The 15584-nt window shown below is 39.0% G+C and overlaps 1 protein-coding gene across 1 annotated transcript in view; it reads left to right on the top strand.

Moving 5' to 3' along the window:
* The first annotated feature begins 1022 nt into the window (after positions 1-1022).
* Positions 1023-15584, top strand: part of LOC132165891 (uncharacterized) — a 20652-nt gene continuing 6090 nt past the window's right edge. Inside the window, exons 1-5 of the mRNA XM_059576589.1 lie at positions 1023-1330; positions 2437-2518; positions 3188-3291; positions 3846-3972; positions 4955-5049. Of these exons, the coding sequence (XP_059432572.1) occupies positions 1293-1330; positions 2437-2518; positions 3188-3291; positions 3846-3972; positions 4955-5049 (446 nt within the window). The 5' untranslated portion in view covers positions 1023-1292. The remainder of the gene's footprint in view (positions 1331-2436; positions 2519-3187; positions 3292-3845; positions 3973-4954; positions 5050-15584) is intronic.

Raw genomic sequence — 15584 nt, 5'->3', positions numbered from 1 at the left:
TGAAAACCCTAACCCTCTCTCATTTTAAATAAGCTTCTTAACCGTAACGAAAAAAGCATTAGTCAAAAAAAAAAATAAAAGGAGTCAAAAACTCTTTAACACCTTGTTGTTGGCACAACATGATATCATCGGTGGAACCATTTGGTAAGGAGGGTGATCCTTCACATCAATAAGTTTAAATAAAAGCTATGAAGTCATTATCACACTATTTATTTATCTATCCTACCTCTCATACAAAATAAGGCTGTCTTTAGAGCCCACTGCTTTCTTCTAACCTTTTTCTTCCCCATTACTCATAAAAAAAAAAAATCCCTTTTTCTCTCCAGTAGAAGATGTCCCATTGCCCCTAACATTCATATTCACTAATATGTTTTTTTTTTCCTTCTTCCTATAATTGATGAAAGCATCATTAATCTCATTTATCCCATAAATTCCCAAAAATACTACTAAATTATAAAACCATTGATAGTGCTAGGCTGCTAGCTTATATTTAGTGTATATAACTTGAGCAAAATTTGGACCCTCCAATAACTCAAAAAAAAGGAAGCATTATTCAATAAACTGAATTAAGAAGAAATAACTTTGATTAAATACATAATATAAGCACAGGGAGAATTAAAAAAGAAAGAAAGAGAGACAGAGAGAGAATCTTATTGGCATGTTCTTTTTTTTTTCTCTTTCCTATTTTTTTATTGGTCAGAATTTGGTCTCTGTTGGGACTTTGCTAATTTTGCATGTGGGGAGGAGAGGAGAGGAGAGGAGCTCATCTCAGTTGGGCCATACCCCCAGTGGGATCCACTTCAAAAGCCCACTATCTAGCTTCTCCTTTTGTTTTATTTTGTTTGTTTTTACTCTTTCTTATAGTATTTACACATTTGGATCCCATCACACATTTATACGTTTATACTAAGTTATTACGTTAACTATTTCTATTAGAGATGGTAATTTTTTTTTCTTCTCAAATTATATTTTATTAATAATATGTTTTAAAAAAGCAAAACCAAAGAGAAAAAACAAAAAACATCGGGAACGAAACCAACCAAGGCTGGTCCTCCTTCTTCTTCTTCTACTTTTGGTTTTTTGTTTGAGAAGAGAAATATGCATCACTACCCATCAAGAAGCTTCTCTCTTTTGTTTTTGTTCTGCTTCTTCCTCACCGTCAAATTATAGAAACAATTTCACAAAAAAGAAGAGAAATTGTAAACATTAATATCATATTCGACAAAAGTAATAGAAGAACAAGCTGGGACAAAGCTAGAGAAGGAGATCGTTGGTTGTCTACGTTTGAATCCATGGAACAGCTTGTCAACTTTATCATTCGGCCACCCAGGTAACGAACAAGCATCGGTTTTTCGTCGTTTCTGATAAAGTTTGCGATTTTATTGATGAAATTGTAGATGGGATTTGGTTTATGCTCCGTTTGGTTGCTGAGAAAAGGTGGGAAAGTGATAAAAATTGAAAAAAAATTGTTGGGTATTGGGTCTGGGACGGTAGGAAAATGAAACGGGAAACCCTTCAAACAACTAAGTACTAACCCTGATTCAACTATTTAGATTTGACCGAGTACAATTGAATTGTACCTTTTTTTTAATTTACTAATTTTGTATGTGTGTGGAAAGAAGCAAAGCGTAGAGCGAGGAGTTAAATTTTGATTTTGTTTAATTTTCTTTAGTTTTCTCAGCTGCCAAGCAGAGTTTTTTCTTTTTGGTGGATATGCAGGGTCTTAACTGTATTAGATTTTCTTCTGATGTTCTGAATTTGTTTCGCTAATATTCTTTCCTTTTGATAATATGGCGTAAATTTTTAAATGGGAACAATTGGGTTTGCTCAGATTTGAATTTATATTTTTAGAACTGTTAGTTTTTAGTTCTTACTTTGTGTATGGGTTACATTGGGCTTCAGGATTTCATAAGCTTATGAAATTATGAGGTTCACATGGCTTTTCAGAGTGACTGTAATTCTGAAATTATGCATTTTGAAGCTATTATTTGATTTTGTTAAATTACAAGACCGTTATTAATGTTAAAAACAAGTTCCTGAACGTCAATGTTTCAAGGTATAGACTATTTTGCGGTTGTTAGGTAGATGGTCGTGAAGAATATCCGGAAGGCATTAAATGGAGATAGTTTATAAAACTAAGAATGAAATTTGAAAATAATCTTAAGCTTTTGCATTGAAATTTTGAGGAAAAAGGAAACTTGCTGATGCACATACTCAAGGTTGCAAAAAGAAGCACAACTTATGGAATGATCTGAATGAAGCATAAGGCAGCATCTATTTTATAATCACTTGACCTTGTGTAGGGCATATCTTTAGGAAATTAAGATTGTTCAAACTTCTGTTACCTCAGTAATTTCTTTTTGTTTTGGGCTTAAAGTTTTAAACTTTTCTTCAAGTAATTGACTGATTAGCGGTCTTTCCATTTTTGGGCTGCAGAGCTGAATACGACCCAAAAAATGATTTATTAGATCAAGAGTTCATGCTGAAAGGGAAATGGTATCAGAGGAAAGATCTGGAGGTAAGGATCCATGCTTATTTAATGTTTTAACTTCTATTGGAGCACAACCATAGACACCAATGAGATTCAAACTCGTTCATAATATTAAAAGAACACTGGCAAATTTTTACTTTTTCATGATACATGCACTTGCTTGTTTATGAACTTTTCAAGAAAGTTTTGGCCGTTTAAAATCCCGAGAATTCGTATGAAATGTTGTCAATTGATAATTCCTTTGGGGTTTTAGAGATTACCAAGCAATCCTTACAATATTGTAAGCATACAGTACCATTGTCAGTAACTTGATTAAGGAAAATGTTTTTTATGGTGTCATGGTGTGCTTTTGTCCTTCGTGATTAGGAAGCCTTTTGCCTACACTTAATGGGAGAGTGATAATCTATAAATAGTGTGTAGGGACCAACCCAAAATAAAATGAGTTCTTTTGCAAGTTTTCTCTATTAGAAGCTAGCCTCAGAGGGCCCACACGATTAATATCCATGCTATCACTCTATTGCAACCTAGGTTTAACTCTGGTTTTGTTGCTGATATTTCTTTTCCTTTTTTTTTTTTTTCTTTTTCTTTTTTCTTTTTAAAATCCTTGACTAATTTTATCCTGTACATTCTTTAATGACCTTTGAGAATTCAAAACTGTTTCTGCCTTTCATTTAAAGGGCTTTGAACATTGTGCAGGTTAAAAACAGCCGGGGAGATGTTCTTCAGTGTAGTCATTATGTTCCTATCGTTAGTCCTGAAGGAAAGCCTCTCCCCTGTGTGATATATTGCCATGGGAACAGGTGAATCTATGACTTAATAATTATGGCTGCGTAGGGAGATTTAAAGAGTTTTCATCCAGCTCTAAATTCTACGTTTGTTCTTGTTGACATTTTAGAACTTAAAAAAAAAAAGAGATTTTTTATTACAATGAAGGTAAAGCTCCCTAATTAGTCTGCTCGTGATGTGCGGAAATAAAATTAGTATAGCAATGGGCAACCAATGTTTAAATGTCATAAATTTTCACCAAGGCTTTGGGGATGCCTGACTGTTACGTGTATATTAGTGCTTCACACGTGACAGACACGTTGCTGAATAGCCTAAAAGGTCTCTTTCTGCAACTTTAGAAAATTTGAACTTCAATTCAACAAAATCTCTGCAGCTTTCCTGGGTAACATTCATTGAACCACTGGATGGTCATCTACAAATACACCATCCTATCTTCTTCATTATTAAATTTATAACTGCATGGCTATTTTTCGTCTCTTTGGATGCAGCTCCTTTGCCTGTGGTGCATGAAGTTTTTGGCTGTTTCATTAACTTTTTTATATTGACTGGTGGCATATTGTCTTGGCAGTGGTTGCAGGGCTGATGCCAGTGAAGCTGCAATAATTTTGCTGCCTTCGAACATTACAGTTTTCACTCTTGATTTCTCTGGATCTGGACTCTCTGGAGGCGAGCATGTCACCCTGGGGTGGAATGAAGTAAGTTGCTGAATAACTAACTCAAAGAATTCATCATCTAGATAAATTTTACCAAGGATATGGTCTACTCTTATTTGTGTTTAATCCCCCTTTTCTTCAATGTTATACTATGATTAAGCAAAAGTGCTTCTGCATTTTTAACTTAAAAGATAAACAAGATAAGCAGCCTTCAAACCCCCCTCCCCCTCTTTCCCTGTCTCTTGCTTTTGCCCCCTTCTCCCTCTTTAAGTGCCTCCAGTGAGTTGCTTTGGGGAAATGAATAACTCTCCCTAGTTCATTGGAAATTTAAGAAATTAATAACTATAGATAATTAATGCTTTAAATACATCTACATTTATTCATGCATGACCTCACATGCACTTGGAATATGGCAGCTGTCGATAAATAATATGCAAAGATTACCTTTAGATCTGCTAAGGGTCTTTCAATATCTGTTTGTGTTTATTATCGAGAAGTCTAATGTGTCTTTAGTATTTTAGTCAAATACATATTTTGAGGGCAATGTCATGTGAGAAAAGGAAATTCATTGTGTATCCAAAGTCAGCCACACAAGAATGCATGTTGTATAACTCAACAACTAGAGCCTTTGTAGGCTATAAAAGTCCTAATTGGGTTTGACCATATGAATTATTTTTTTTTTATCACTCAGCCTTATCTAAAAGCATAATCGGTTATATATTTGATGACCATATCCTGCCTTACTACTTTTGCCCATGTTATCTTTGATCTCCTCTTAGTTATTTTGCACCCCAACTTAATAAAATTCATTGGTGCATCTATAGGACTTTGTTGCACTTGGCCAAATTATCTAGGATGACTTCCCCTACCCTTATCACATGTGCTTATTTTCATTTTTTCCCTTAATTTATTAGATACACTATATAAATATAAGTGTTCATACGTATTCACCAGAATTCTGTCTATGTATTAGATCACCATTCTTCATCATGAAATTGCTGTCTGACAGTCTACTGTTTTACAGAGGGATGATCTAAGGGCTGTGGTTGAATGTCTGCGGGCAGATGGAAATGTGTCTTTGATAGGCTTGTGGGGCCGTTCGATGGGCGCTGTTACTAGGTTTTTTCCATTCACTTGATGTTTTCTTTCAATCTTGTCTGTAAATAGATTAGAACATAGATAGAGCATAGAAGCCCTCTTTACTTTGCTGTGAAGTAATGAAAGTTCATTGAACATCTAGGGGATTGTAATAGATAGCAATTTACTCCATGAATACTTTATTTATTTATTTTTCTAATATGATGAAATGACTTCTAAGAATCTAATGAATTATGCAAGAATCGATGTGTTTTACCTAATTATTTTGAACCTCTTATGACAAGAACAAGCACGTGTTGTTTCAAATGAACCAATCTATTGGAACTTACTTTTGATTTTGTGTAAGATACTCTTAGTTTTGACTTTGATTCATGTAAAAGCCTTAGCAAACTAAGATGTTTGGTTGTGTTCAAGGCTTTTACAAAATTTGGATGTCCTAAGTTTAATTGGAAGCCTTGGATGATTGCAAAGAACAATGGAGTCTGAATTTTGTATCTGCTCGATAGGATAGGAGGTTATGAGATTTTGAGAAAGGATTTAAAATAGGTATTTAAACTAAAGCATGTGTCGGCCGACTTCTTCAATAGCTCATGTGGGTTGAGACAAGGAGATTCTCTGTCTCCTCTTCTATCTGTTGTTGTCATGGAGGCATTAAGTAAAATGCTTACTGCAACTGTTGATGGGAGTCTTCTCTTGGGCTTCTGTGCTTGGACTGGGCACTTTGATGTGGTAAATATATCACACATGTTGTTTGCGAACGATGCTTTGGTTTTTTGTGGAGCCAACTTTGATCACATTCACTATTTGCGTGTTTTATTCTCATGTTTTAAAGCTGCCCCCAATTTGAAGGTTAATTTCTTAGTCAATTTTCCTGTGGATAGGATGGGCAGGTTGGCATTTTGAGTTGTGGGGTTTCCTCTTTGCCATTGAAGTATCTTGGTCTTCCTCTGGGGGGCCTATTACAAGGCCAAATCTATTTGGGATGGTGTAGTTGATTGTGACAAATCGCAAAGGGATATTCGATGTTAGCTTCTTTTATAGGGTCCTTGCATGTAAAGATGGCTTTCCTTTTCCCTTGGAAGAGTATTTGGTGGACCAAGGTTCCTTTGATAGTGGCTTTTTTTGCTTGGTTGGCGGCTTTAGGAAAGATCCTATGGACAATATTAGCAAGCAACATGTCATTGTGGTCGATAAGTGATGCATGTGCAAGAGAAATACAAAGTCCGTCGACCATCTTCTTCTCTATTGTGAGGTTGCATGCACCTTATGGAATGCTTTTTTCAGTCGCTTTGGGTTATCTTGGGTTATGCTTAGTCAGGTAGTTGATTTGTTTGCTTGCTGGGGGACGAGTGGGTGCTTTAAAGTGTTGTTGTGTAGAAGATGGTGCCCTCTTGCATTTTGTGGTGCCTTTGAAGGGAAAGAAATGATAAAAATTTCGAGGGACCGAGAGAGGACATTGGAGAGCTCAATTCCTTTTTTTATTCTCTTTATACTTGAATAACTGTGTTTTTAGCTCCCTTGGTGATTAGTTTTAATGATTTTCATGTTCTTTTTCTCCTTTAAGTTGGGCGTTTCTCTTGTGTACTTCCTGTGTGTCCGGATTGTGTTTTGCGCTTTTGATATTTCGACTACTTATAGAAAAAAATAATTCGAGTAATTTCAACTATAATTGTTTGTAGGATTCTAGTTTAGATGAAGCCATTCATTCTAGGTTTTGCAACACCAGGTGTGATCAATATTTTGTATGGCTTGGGAAAGCAGGAATTGAACATCATGATGTCTTTCGATTTAAATTCCATTGAGTTAAAGTTTTGTTGGATAGAATGCATTTGCTCACTCACAAATGTGATCTTGGAAACCAAGGAACCAGGGAAGAATTGACAAAGAATTTTTAAACTTCATGCCTAGTGGAAGAACGTAAACGATGTAAAATTTAATGTCATTTACCAATTAAAGGCACCAGCTGAAAATTGGAAAAATGAAACACAATAATGTGGTCACAAAAGTAATTTTTATTTTTATTTTTTATCAGTGATGTAGGTTGGCCCAGTATGTAGCAGGCTTAGGACAGAACTGTACCTAATTTGAAGCTTGAGGATAGTTGAGCTAAGGCCTAGGTGAAGATGGTAGGGAGGAATTTCAAATGGTTGGATTAGGCTTTGATGATGGTCATGGGAACAAAAGTTGAAGGGATTATGGCATGTGAGATGGTGGGGAGAATGTGTTTTTACAAATGATAAGTGAAAGAAGGGATGCATTTTGTTCTCAAATAGTTTTATGATCAACTATTTTGACCTTGGGCTGGAGAAGGTTACGATGGCTTTATGAAATTTCCATGCCATATATTTGTCGTGTGCTCTTTATCTGGAAAATGATAAATATATATATGGTTTTTGTTAAGGTGATTTGACTTCCATCACATCAGTAGGCCCAAAACTTTGTGCAAGTGGCTTTAGGAGAAAAGAGCCAGAAAACCTACCTACTTTCTTGCTTATATATTCGACCCTTTTGTATTTTGTGGTGAGACACATGCAAGCTCCTTTTCTTCTTCATTTGAGGCGCCACACAAGAGAAAAGTGAGAAATTTTGTTTGTTTAGTTAGTCGTAGAATAGGAAGAAAAAGGAGAAAAAGTAAGAGTTTGAGCTGCCGTATCATAAGGTATTTGGCATGAAATCCCTAGGGGTTGGCTCAAATAGTAGGGGCCTTGGTCTTCAAGTTTAAGGTTCGAATCCCCTTGGGTGCAAATAATTCCTTTAGGCCTTCTCGTCAGCAAAACTGGAGTATTACTCAATCCATGTGGAGTGAGCACTTTGCATGGATCCGAGGTTTACCTGACAAGGGTTGGTACATGAAGTGGCCCTGCCTTGGAGCGGTTCCTCATCATAAAAAGGTGTTTTGGCATGAGCTGCAAACTTTATTTCTCATGCTCTCTTTTACGTGTTAGGACTAGAGAATTGTGTAAAATACATTTTTTTTTTTTTTTTTGTGTGAAGTGAAAATTGAAGAAGAAGATAAAGTGGTACTTTTGTTAGCATCGCTGTTATTCCTCCAAATTATTTGACTATAAAATAACTTGGAGTGTTATTACTATCCCTCATAAATGAGATTTGCAACAACAAAACTTTGGCACTTCCTTTTTTGGAATAAATTACTACCAGCAGTAAGCATCAAGTAAATACAAACTAGAGCATCTATAAGTCATCTACACACATGATCTCATAAGCATAGTAGTAGTTCACATCTTTGGCTTTCATACATGTCCACCACATCAAGTCTTAATACACGCTATCAACTAGTACTTAATCAAATTACAGCTAAGGCAAGAGGTCAATATTGTTCAAAACTTGCAAAGAGAACATCAGTCATAACATAGGAGCATCTAAGGCCTAGACAGCCACATCTACCTCCAAATTTTCTTGAGCAGTCACTAATGTCTCTCCTATGTAAAACAAATGTTTTACAGGTGGAGAAATAAGTCCATGACTTAGTAAGTTGCACGTGAAAACATAATTATGAAGTGAACCCATACTTTACAACATATGTGAGTAAAATATGTTTCATGCATTAGGAGTTCTTAGCAGGAAAGTAAGACAAAATAATGTTGATATGCTCAAGTATCCATACATATAGTTACATGTATGTAACAAGGGTCGTAATTCTCCTTCATATATCCTATCCATACCATTAACTTTTTTATGGTGAGGTTTTTGTATCCCGTGGGACCTCTGGTACAATCTCAATGCCCCGAGCATTGCACATAGCGTGATACCCAACTAGTTAATTGGCTGGGTTTGACTTTGGGGTGACATCACTCACCCTAGTGATGCCCACAACTGGTGACCCCACCCCATAAGTGGTTGTGCCAATCACAGTAGCACTCAGAACAAGTGTACAATTATCATCTCATCAATTGGGCCATAGGGTCAAGTCAATATAAACTGGTATGTGTATGCCACAAAATTTATTATTCATTAAAAATAAAAATAAAATATGCCACAGTTTCTACTTATCAAAAAAAAATATGCCACAGTTTCTTTTCGATATTTTTATACAATAGTTTATTGGTGGCTATGTCATATAAGTTATCTCTTTATCTCATTTTTATGTATGTAAAACATGTAATTGGTGTGAAGGAGGCGCTTTGCATGGTGTCCTAGGGATCTAGTTGGGGCGAAGCCCTAGATACTCCGATTATTAAAAAAAAAAAAGAAAGATGCAATTGGATGTCATAAAGTTGCTTTATTTCATTTCAAACTATAGGGCTCACAACATATAATTCACAAAACAATTCATGCTTGTATCAATATGCACATTTATCATTTATAAAAAATAGTTGTGCTTGCAAAATTATTACTTTAAGGTTTTGACGAGCGTTTTCTTACCTTGTGTAGTCTTCCTCAACAAATTATCCTTCGTAAAACTTGGTTCCTTTGTTTGCAAGTGTTTTCTATTATTAGTCGGTTCCCCAAATCACAAAACCCTTAGAGCCTAAACTTAAGATTTTACATTTTGTCCCGTGTATCGTTTGAATGCTAGTCCTTGTTCTTTTAGAATGGCCTTCTAATGGGAGTTCAAATAAGACTCTCTGTACGCTCATTAGAATAGGGTTTGAACGATTGTTCGTCATCTTCTCCAAACCACCTTTTGTCCAAGTTTCAATTTTCTCTTTCTTACCATTCCCCAAATACCCCAAAACCCTAAAGTTATCTTTTTATTCCTAATACCGTTTTGAGCCTTAAAAACCCTAGCTTTTCTACCTATCCTAAAGATTCCAACTTTTCCATCTCCACTTCTATTTTCCTCCAATCAACACTTCAAGACAACCCTTATCTCTAAGCATTTGGACTCATCTACCCTAAAAGCTCACCCCTTTATAGTGCTCAACTCGTTTGGTTGCCCAAGTCTTTCAACAGTTCCACCTTTTTTTTCCCAAAGTTTGGGTGTTTACCTTGAGAAAACCCCTCCTTTCCTCCATTCCTTACCTCAACCAACCTAAACTCACACACATAGTGAACAACACCGCCCCTATACACATTAACATTTAAAAATAAAGAGAAGGGCGAGGATACTTTTACCTCTTTGAAGCTTTGCACCACTCTTTAGCCCAAGTTCTCTAAAAACCTCCACCTTTCTCTCTCTCTCTCTCTCTGTGACGTAGCGGAAGACTAAGGTAACTAATCAAAGAGCAGCGTCTTTGATTCTGCAAGGAGAAGTGTCTTCGTCTTCTACCCAAAAGATAAAACAAGCCCGCAGGCTAAGAAAAAAATAAAACTCCGCAGAGTATTTGAGAGAGAATTCTCTGATTTGATTATATTTCAATTGATTGAGTTTTACATAATAGGCAAGCCTATTTATAGAAGAGAAATCCTTGGAGAAAAAGTAAACCTACTTCTAGTAGAGAAAGTAAATCTAATCTTAGTAGGAAAGTAAACATAATCCTAGTAGGGAAAGTAAACATAATTCTAATTAGGAAAAGTAAATATACTCCTAGTAGGGAAAGGATTAAAAGTAAACTATTTATTCTTGGGGGTGGGGACACACATGTCCTACATCAGTCTCCCCTTCTTGAAAAAACTCGTCCTCGAGTTAAGTTCTGACTCCTCTGGTGGAAAATATTCAAAAATGTCTGCCACGTTGAATGTTGAGGATATCGCCATTTCTTCTGGAAGATCGATGACATATGCATTGTCGTTAATCTTTTTTAGTACCTTGCATGGACCATACTTCTTATTCCTCAGCTTTCAGAAGTACCAGTTGGCAGTCGCCCCTTGCGTAGATACACCATCACAAGATCTCCTTCTTGAAAAATCTTCGATCGCCGACCCTTGTCTGCTGCCGTCTTGTACTTAGCATAGGATTCTTCCAGATGCTGACGAACTCCCTCTTGGGTAGCTTTCACCCGTTCTGCTAAATGCTCCGCTGCCACACTTGCACCGGGTAGCTTAGGTAAAGTTGCAAGATCTACTGCAAGTCTCAGAGTTCTTCCATAGACGACTTCAAATGGTGCCTTCCCAGTAGATCGATTCACCATGTTATTGTAGGCAAACTCAGCCTGAGCTAAAGCCAGGTCCCACTGCTTCGGTTTGTCACCTGCAATACATCGAAGTAAATTACCTAGAGTTCGATTAACAACTTCTGTCTGCCCGTCCGTCTGCGGATGGCTCGTGCTACTAAAGTTCAATGCTGTGTCGAACCGCCTCCATAATGTTCGCCAAAAGTGAGACAAGAACTTGGTGTCTCGGTCAGAAGTGATAGACTTTGGGACTCCATGCAATCGAACCACCTCTCGGAAGAATAGATTGGCCACTTGAACTGCATCAGATGTTTTCTTGCAAGCAACAAAGTGAGCCATTTTGGAAAATCTATCCACAATTACCATTATAGAATCTGCTCCTCGTTGGGTTCTCGGGAGACCCAATACAAAATCCATGGATACATCTTCCCACGATGCTTCTGGTATTGGTAGAGGCATGTATAATCCCGTATTTTGGGTTTGCCCCTTGGCGACCTGACAAGTCTGGCATCGTCGGACAAAATTACCTACTTCTTTCTTCAGTTGCGGCCAGTAATACCGTTCCTCTACCAGAGCAATAGTCTTGTCTCTTCCCAGATGACCACCCAAACCTCCAGCATGTAATTCTCGGATTATTTGTTCCCGCAAGGAACTCCTCGGAATGCACAGCCGATTCCCACGAAATAAATACCCCTCCTGAATATGTATCTCAGAAATTGGTTGCCCCGCCTTGCAATGCTTCCAGGTTTTACCAAAATCTTCATCTTCCTCATATAACTCCTTTAGGCACTCGAATCCAGTCACTTCAGCTTTCATGGTGATCAGCAGGGTAGCTCGGCGGCTTAAAGCGTCAGCTACACGATTTAGTTTTCCCGACTTATGCTTGAGAGAAAAAGTGAACCGTTGGATGTAAGAAACCCACCGAGCATGCATCCGATTCAAATTCTTTTGACTATTGATGAACTTTAATGCTTGATGGTCGGTATAGAGGACAAACTCTCGTTGGATCAGGTAGTGCTCCCACACCTTGAGGGCTCTCAAGACAGCATAAAGCTCCAACTCATATGTTGACCACTTCTGTCTTGCTTCTCCGAGCTTCTCACTAAAAAATTCTACGGGCTTCCCTTCTTGAGATAACACAGCTCCTATCCCGACGATTGATGCATCACATTCAACTTCAAACAGCTTGTCAAAGTCAGGTAAGGCAAGTACAGGTGCTGTGCATAGCTTTTCTTTGATGATTGAGAAACTTCGCTCAGCTTCTTCACCCCAATTGAATTTTCCTTTCTTCATACACTCGGTGATCGGTGCTACAATACTGCTGAAATTCCGAACGAACCTTCTATAGAAAGTTGCTAACCCATGGAAACTTCTTACTTCTCCCACTGACTTGGGTGTGGGCCATTCTCGGATTGCTCTCACCTTCTCTTCATCCACTCGGATTCCATCGGTACCGACTACAAATCCGAGGAAGAGTAACTGATCCATCATGAAACTACACTTCTTTAAGTTGATAAACAACTTATTTTCACGGAGAACCTCCAACACTTTCCTCACGTGATCCATGTGATCCACCGGGTTGCGACTATAGATAAGAATATCATCGAAATAGACAACGACAAATTTTCCGATAAAAGGTTTCAGTACCTGATTCATGAGTCGCATGAAAGTGCTTGGTGCATTCGAAAGGCCGAAAGGCATCACCATCCACTCATAAAGCCCCTCTTTAGTCTTGAACGCAGTTTTCCATTCATCTCCCGGTCGTATACGGATTTGGTGATATCCACTCCTCAAGTCAATCTTCGAAAAAATCTTAGCCCCAGATAGCATATCAAACATGTCACCTATTCGGGGAATTGGAAACCGATACTTGACCGTGATCTTGTTTATTGCCCGGCTATCCACGCACATTCGCCAACTCCCATCTTTCTTCGGTACAAGTAGGGCCGGTACTGCGCATGGACTCATACTCTCTCGCAAGTGTCCCTTCCGAATTAACCCCTCTACCTGCTCTTGCAAAATAGCATTCTCCTTTGGGCTCATTCGATAATGTGGCAAGTTCGGGAGACTTGCTCCCGGCACTAAGTCAATATAGTGCTGGATATCTCTCATGGGCGGCAGTCCTTCGGGCATCTCTTCAGGCATGATGTCTTGGAATTCTTCTAACATCGGTCGCATTATCTCAGGAACTTCTTGTGAGACGGAGCCCGGGGTTCCCTTGGTCACCAATGCTATGATGTCTCGGGCCTCCTTAACTTCTTCTATAAATTCTGATCCAGTGGATAGGAGGACCGGCTTTCCCTTAGAATAAGTAGAATTTTCGACTTCCTGTAAAGGTCGAAATGTTATCTTCCGACCATCCCAAAAGATAGTGTAGACATTGGCTCTTCCTTGCTGCTGGGCATTCACGTCAAACTGCCACGGTCTTCCCAGGATTAAGTGGCATGCATCCATCTCGACAACATCACACAAAATAGAATCCGAGTAATGCTTACCGATCGAAAATGTGAAACGACATCTCTCGGTTACTAGTGTCTCGGTTCCCCGCTTGATCCATCCGATCTTATATGGAGTTGGGTGCTTCTCAGTTTTCAAACCCAACTTTGAAACCATCTCCTTCGACACTACGTTCTCCCCGCTACCACTATCAATAATCACATCACATACTCTTTGGTTGACTGTGCAGCGAGTACGAAAAATCTTGTGCCTTTGAGATTGATCCTCTTGCCTCGGTGTCAAGAGTAAACGTTGAATTACTAAGGATCGGGAAAGTGGGATTCCCTCATCAGCGTCAGCCAACTCCTCTTCTTCATACTCGGGTGTATCAATATCTCCATTCTCGGACCCTCCCTCTGGCTCAGGTTCGATCAAGTTTACCATCTGCCTCCGGGGACATTGATGCGACCTATGTCCCGGTTGGTTGCATTTGAAACATTTGTCTAGATTGGGCCGTGCGTATGGATTGTTGGCTGGTTGTCTCGAGGTGCTTGAACTGCTACTGGCTCCTTTTCCCGTGGAAGTCACTGGTTGACTTGGTGTGACAGTCGGGACTAGAGGTTGTTTTCCCCGACCCTGCGTTGGTCTCGTCGAATCGCTCGGGTTTCGCTCCCAGGTTGTTGCTTTAGGCCTCTCCAGTTGCTTCTCTGCTCGGGTTGCCAAACTAACTGCCTCATTCAAAGTAAAGACAGGATGCATAGAAACCTTATCTTGTATTGCCACACGCAGTCCACCAATAAACCTTGCAACTTGTTGATCCTCTGTCTCCATGAGATCATTCCGAGCAGATAGGCGATAGAAATCATCAACATACGCCTGGATGGTCCGACCTCCTTGTCGACACTCTTGGTATTGTTGGAATAGCCGTTGCTCAAAGTCCGGTGGTAAAAAACGTGCTTTGAGTAGCCGCTTCATCTTCAACCATGAAGTTACAGGTCCCTTCCCTTGTCGGGCTCGGGAAATCTGTAATTTTTCCCACCAAGCAGAAGCTCCTCCCTTGAACTTGTATGCCACTAACTTCACCTTGCGATCCTCGCGAATACTCATATAATCAAAGAACCTCTCTACTTCCATCACCCAATCTAAGAAATCTTCGATTTGAAGATGCCCGTTGAATGATGGGAGATCAATCTTCATTCGGTATTCGTGGGATTCCTCCCTAGCAAGATCCTGACGCCTGGGTTGCCCTCCATATGCATCCCGGTAGCCAGCGCCGTCATAGACATTCCCCATATGGCCAGCTCTACCACGCTCATAACCTCTGAAGCCTGTGCCACCACGACCGACTCCTCTACGTAATTCGCCCCTTCGATCTACCTCAATGTCCCGTCCGAATACTCCTTCAGCAAAGTCTTCATCGTCACTAGGATCGTCATAGGCCGGTGGTCGGTTTATGGGTGCAAGTGGTTGATGAGGAATAGGCCTTACTCGGATCCCATCGTCATCATGGGCATCATTGTCCCTGTGATTACGATTAGGACCTATGTGCATGCGCTCTATCATCTCCCGCATCTGGCGCATCTCCTGTCGTATCTCCTGTTGCATCGTTTGCTGGATCTGCTGGAGCTCTTGGAATTCGGCTCTCCAAGGAGCCTCCCTGTCACGAGCAGCGTCATTAAGGGAATCGTCACCGTTGCGCTGATTGGTCAAAATCAGGATAAAGCCTGCTCTGATACCAACTGACGTAGCGGAAGACTAAGGTAACTAATCAAAGAGCAGCGTCTTTGATTCTGTAAGGAGAAGCGTCTTCGTCTTCTACCCAAAAGATAAAACAAGCCCGCAGGCTAAGAAAAAATAAAACTCCGCAGAGTATTTGAGAGAGAATTCTCTGATTTGATTATAATTCAATTGATTGAGTTTTACATAATAGGCAAGCCTATTTATAGAAGAGAAATCCTTGGAGAAAAAGTAAACCTACTTCTAGTAGAGAAAGTAAATCTAATCTTAGTAGGAAAGTAAACATAATCCTAGTAGGGAAAGTAAACATAATTCTAATTAGGAAAGTAAATATACTCCTAGTAGGGAAAGGATTAAAAGTAAACTATT

The sequence above is a fragment of the Corylus avellana genome, chromosome ca1 (genome assembly GCF_901000735.1).
Source record: "Corylus avellana chromosome ca1, CavTom2PMs-1.0".
Lineage (NCBI taxonomy): Eukaryota > Viridiplantae > Streptophyta > Magnoliopsida > Fagales > Betulaceae > Corylus > Corylus avellana.
The sequence above is the reverse complement of the archived record's forward strand: the minus strand, read 5'-3'. Positions and strand labels throughout refer to the sequence as shown.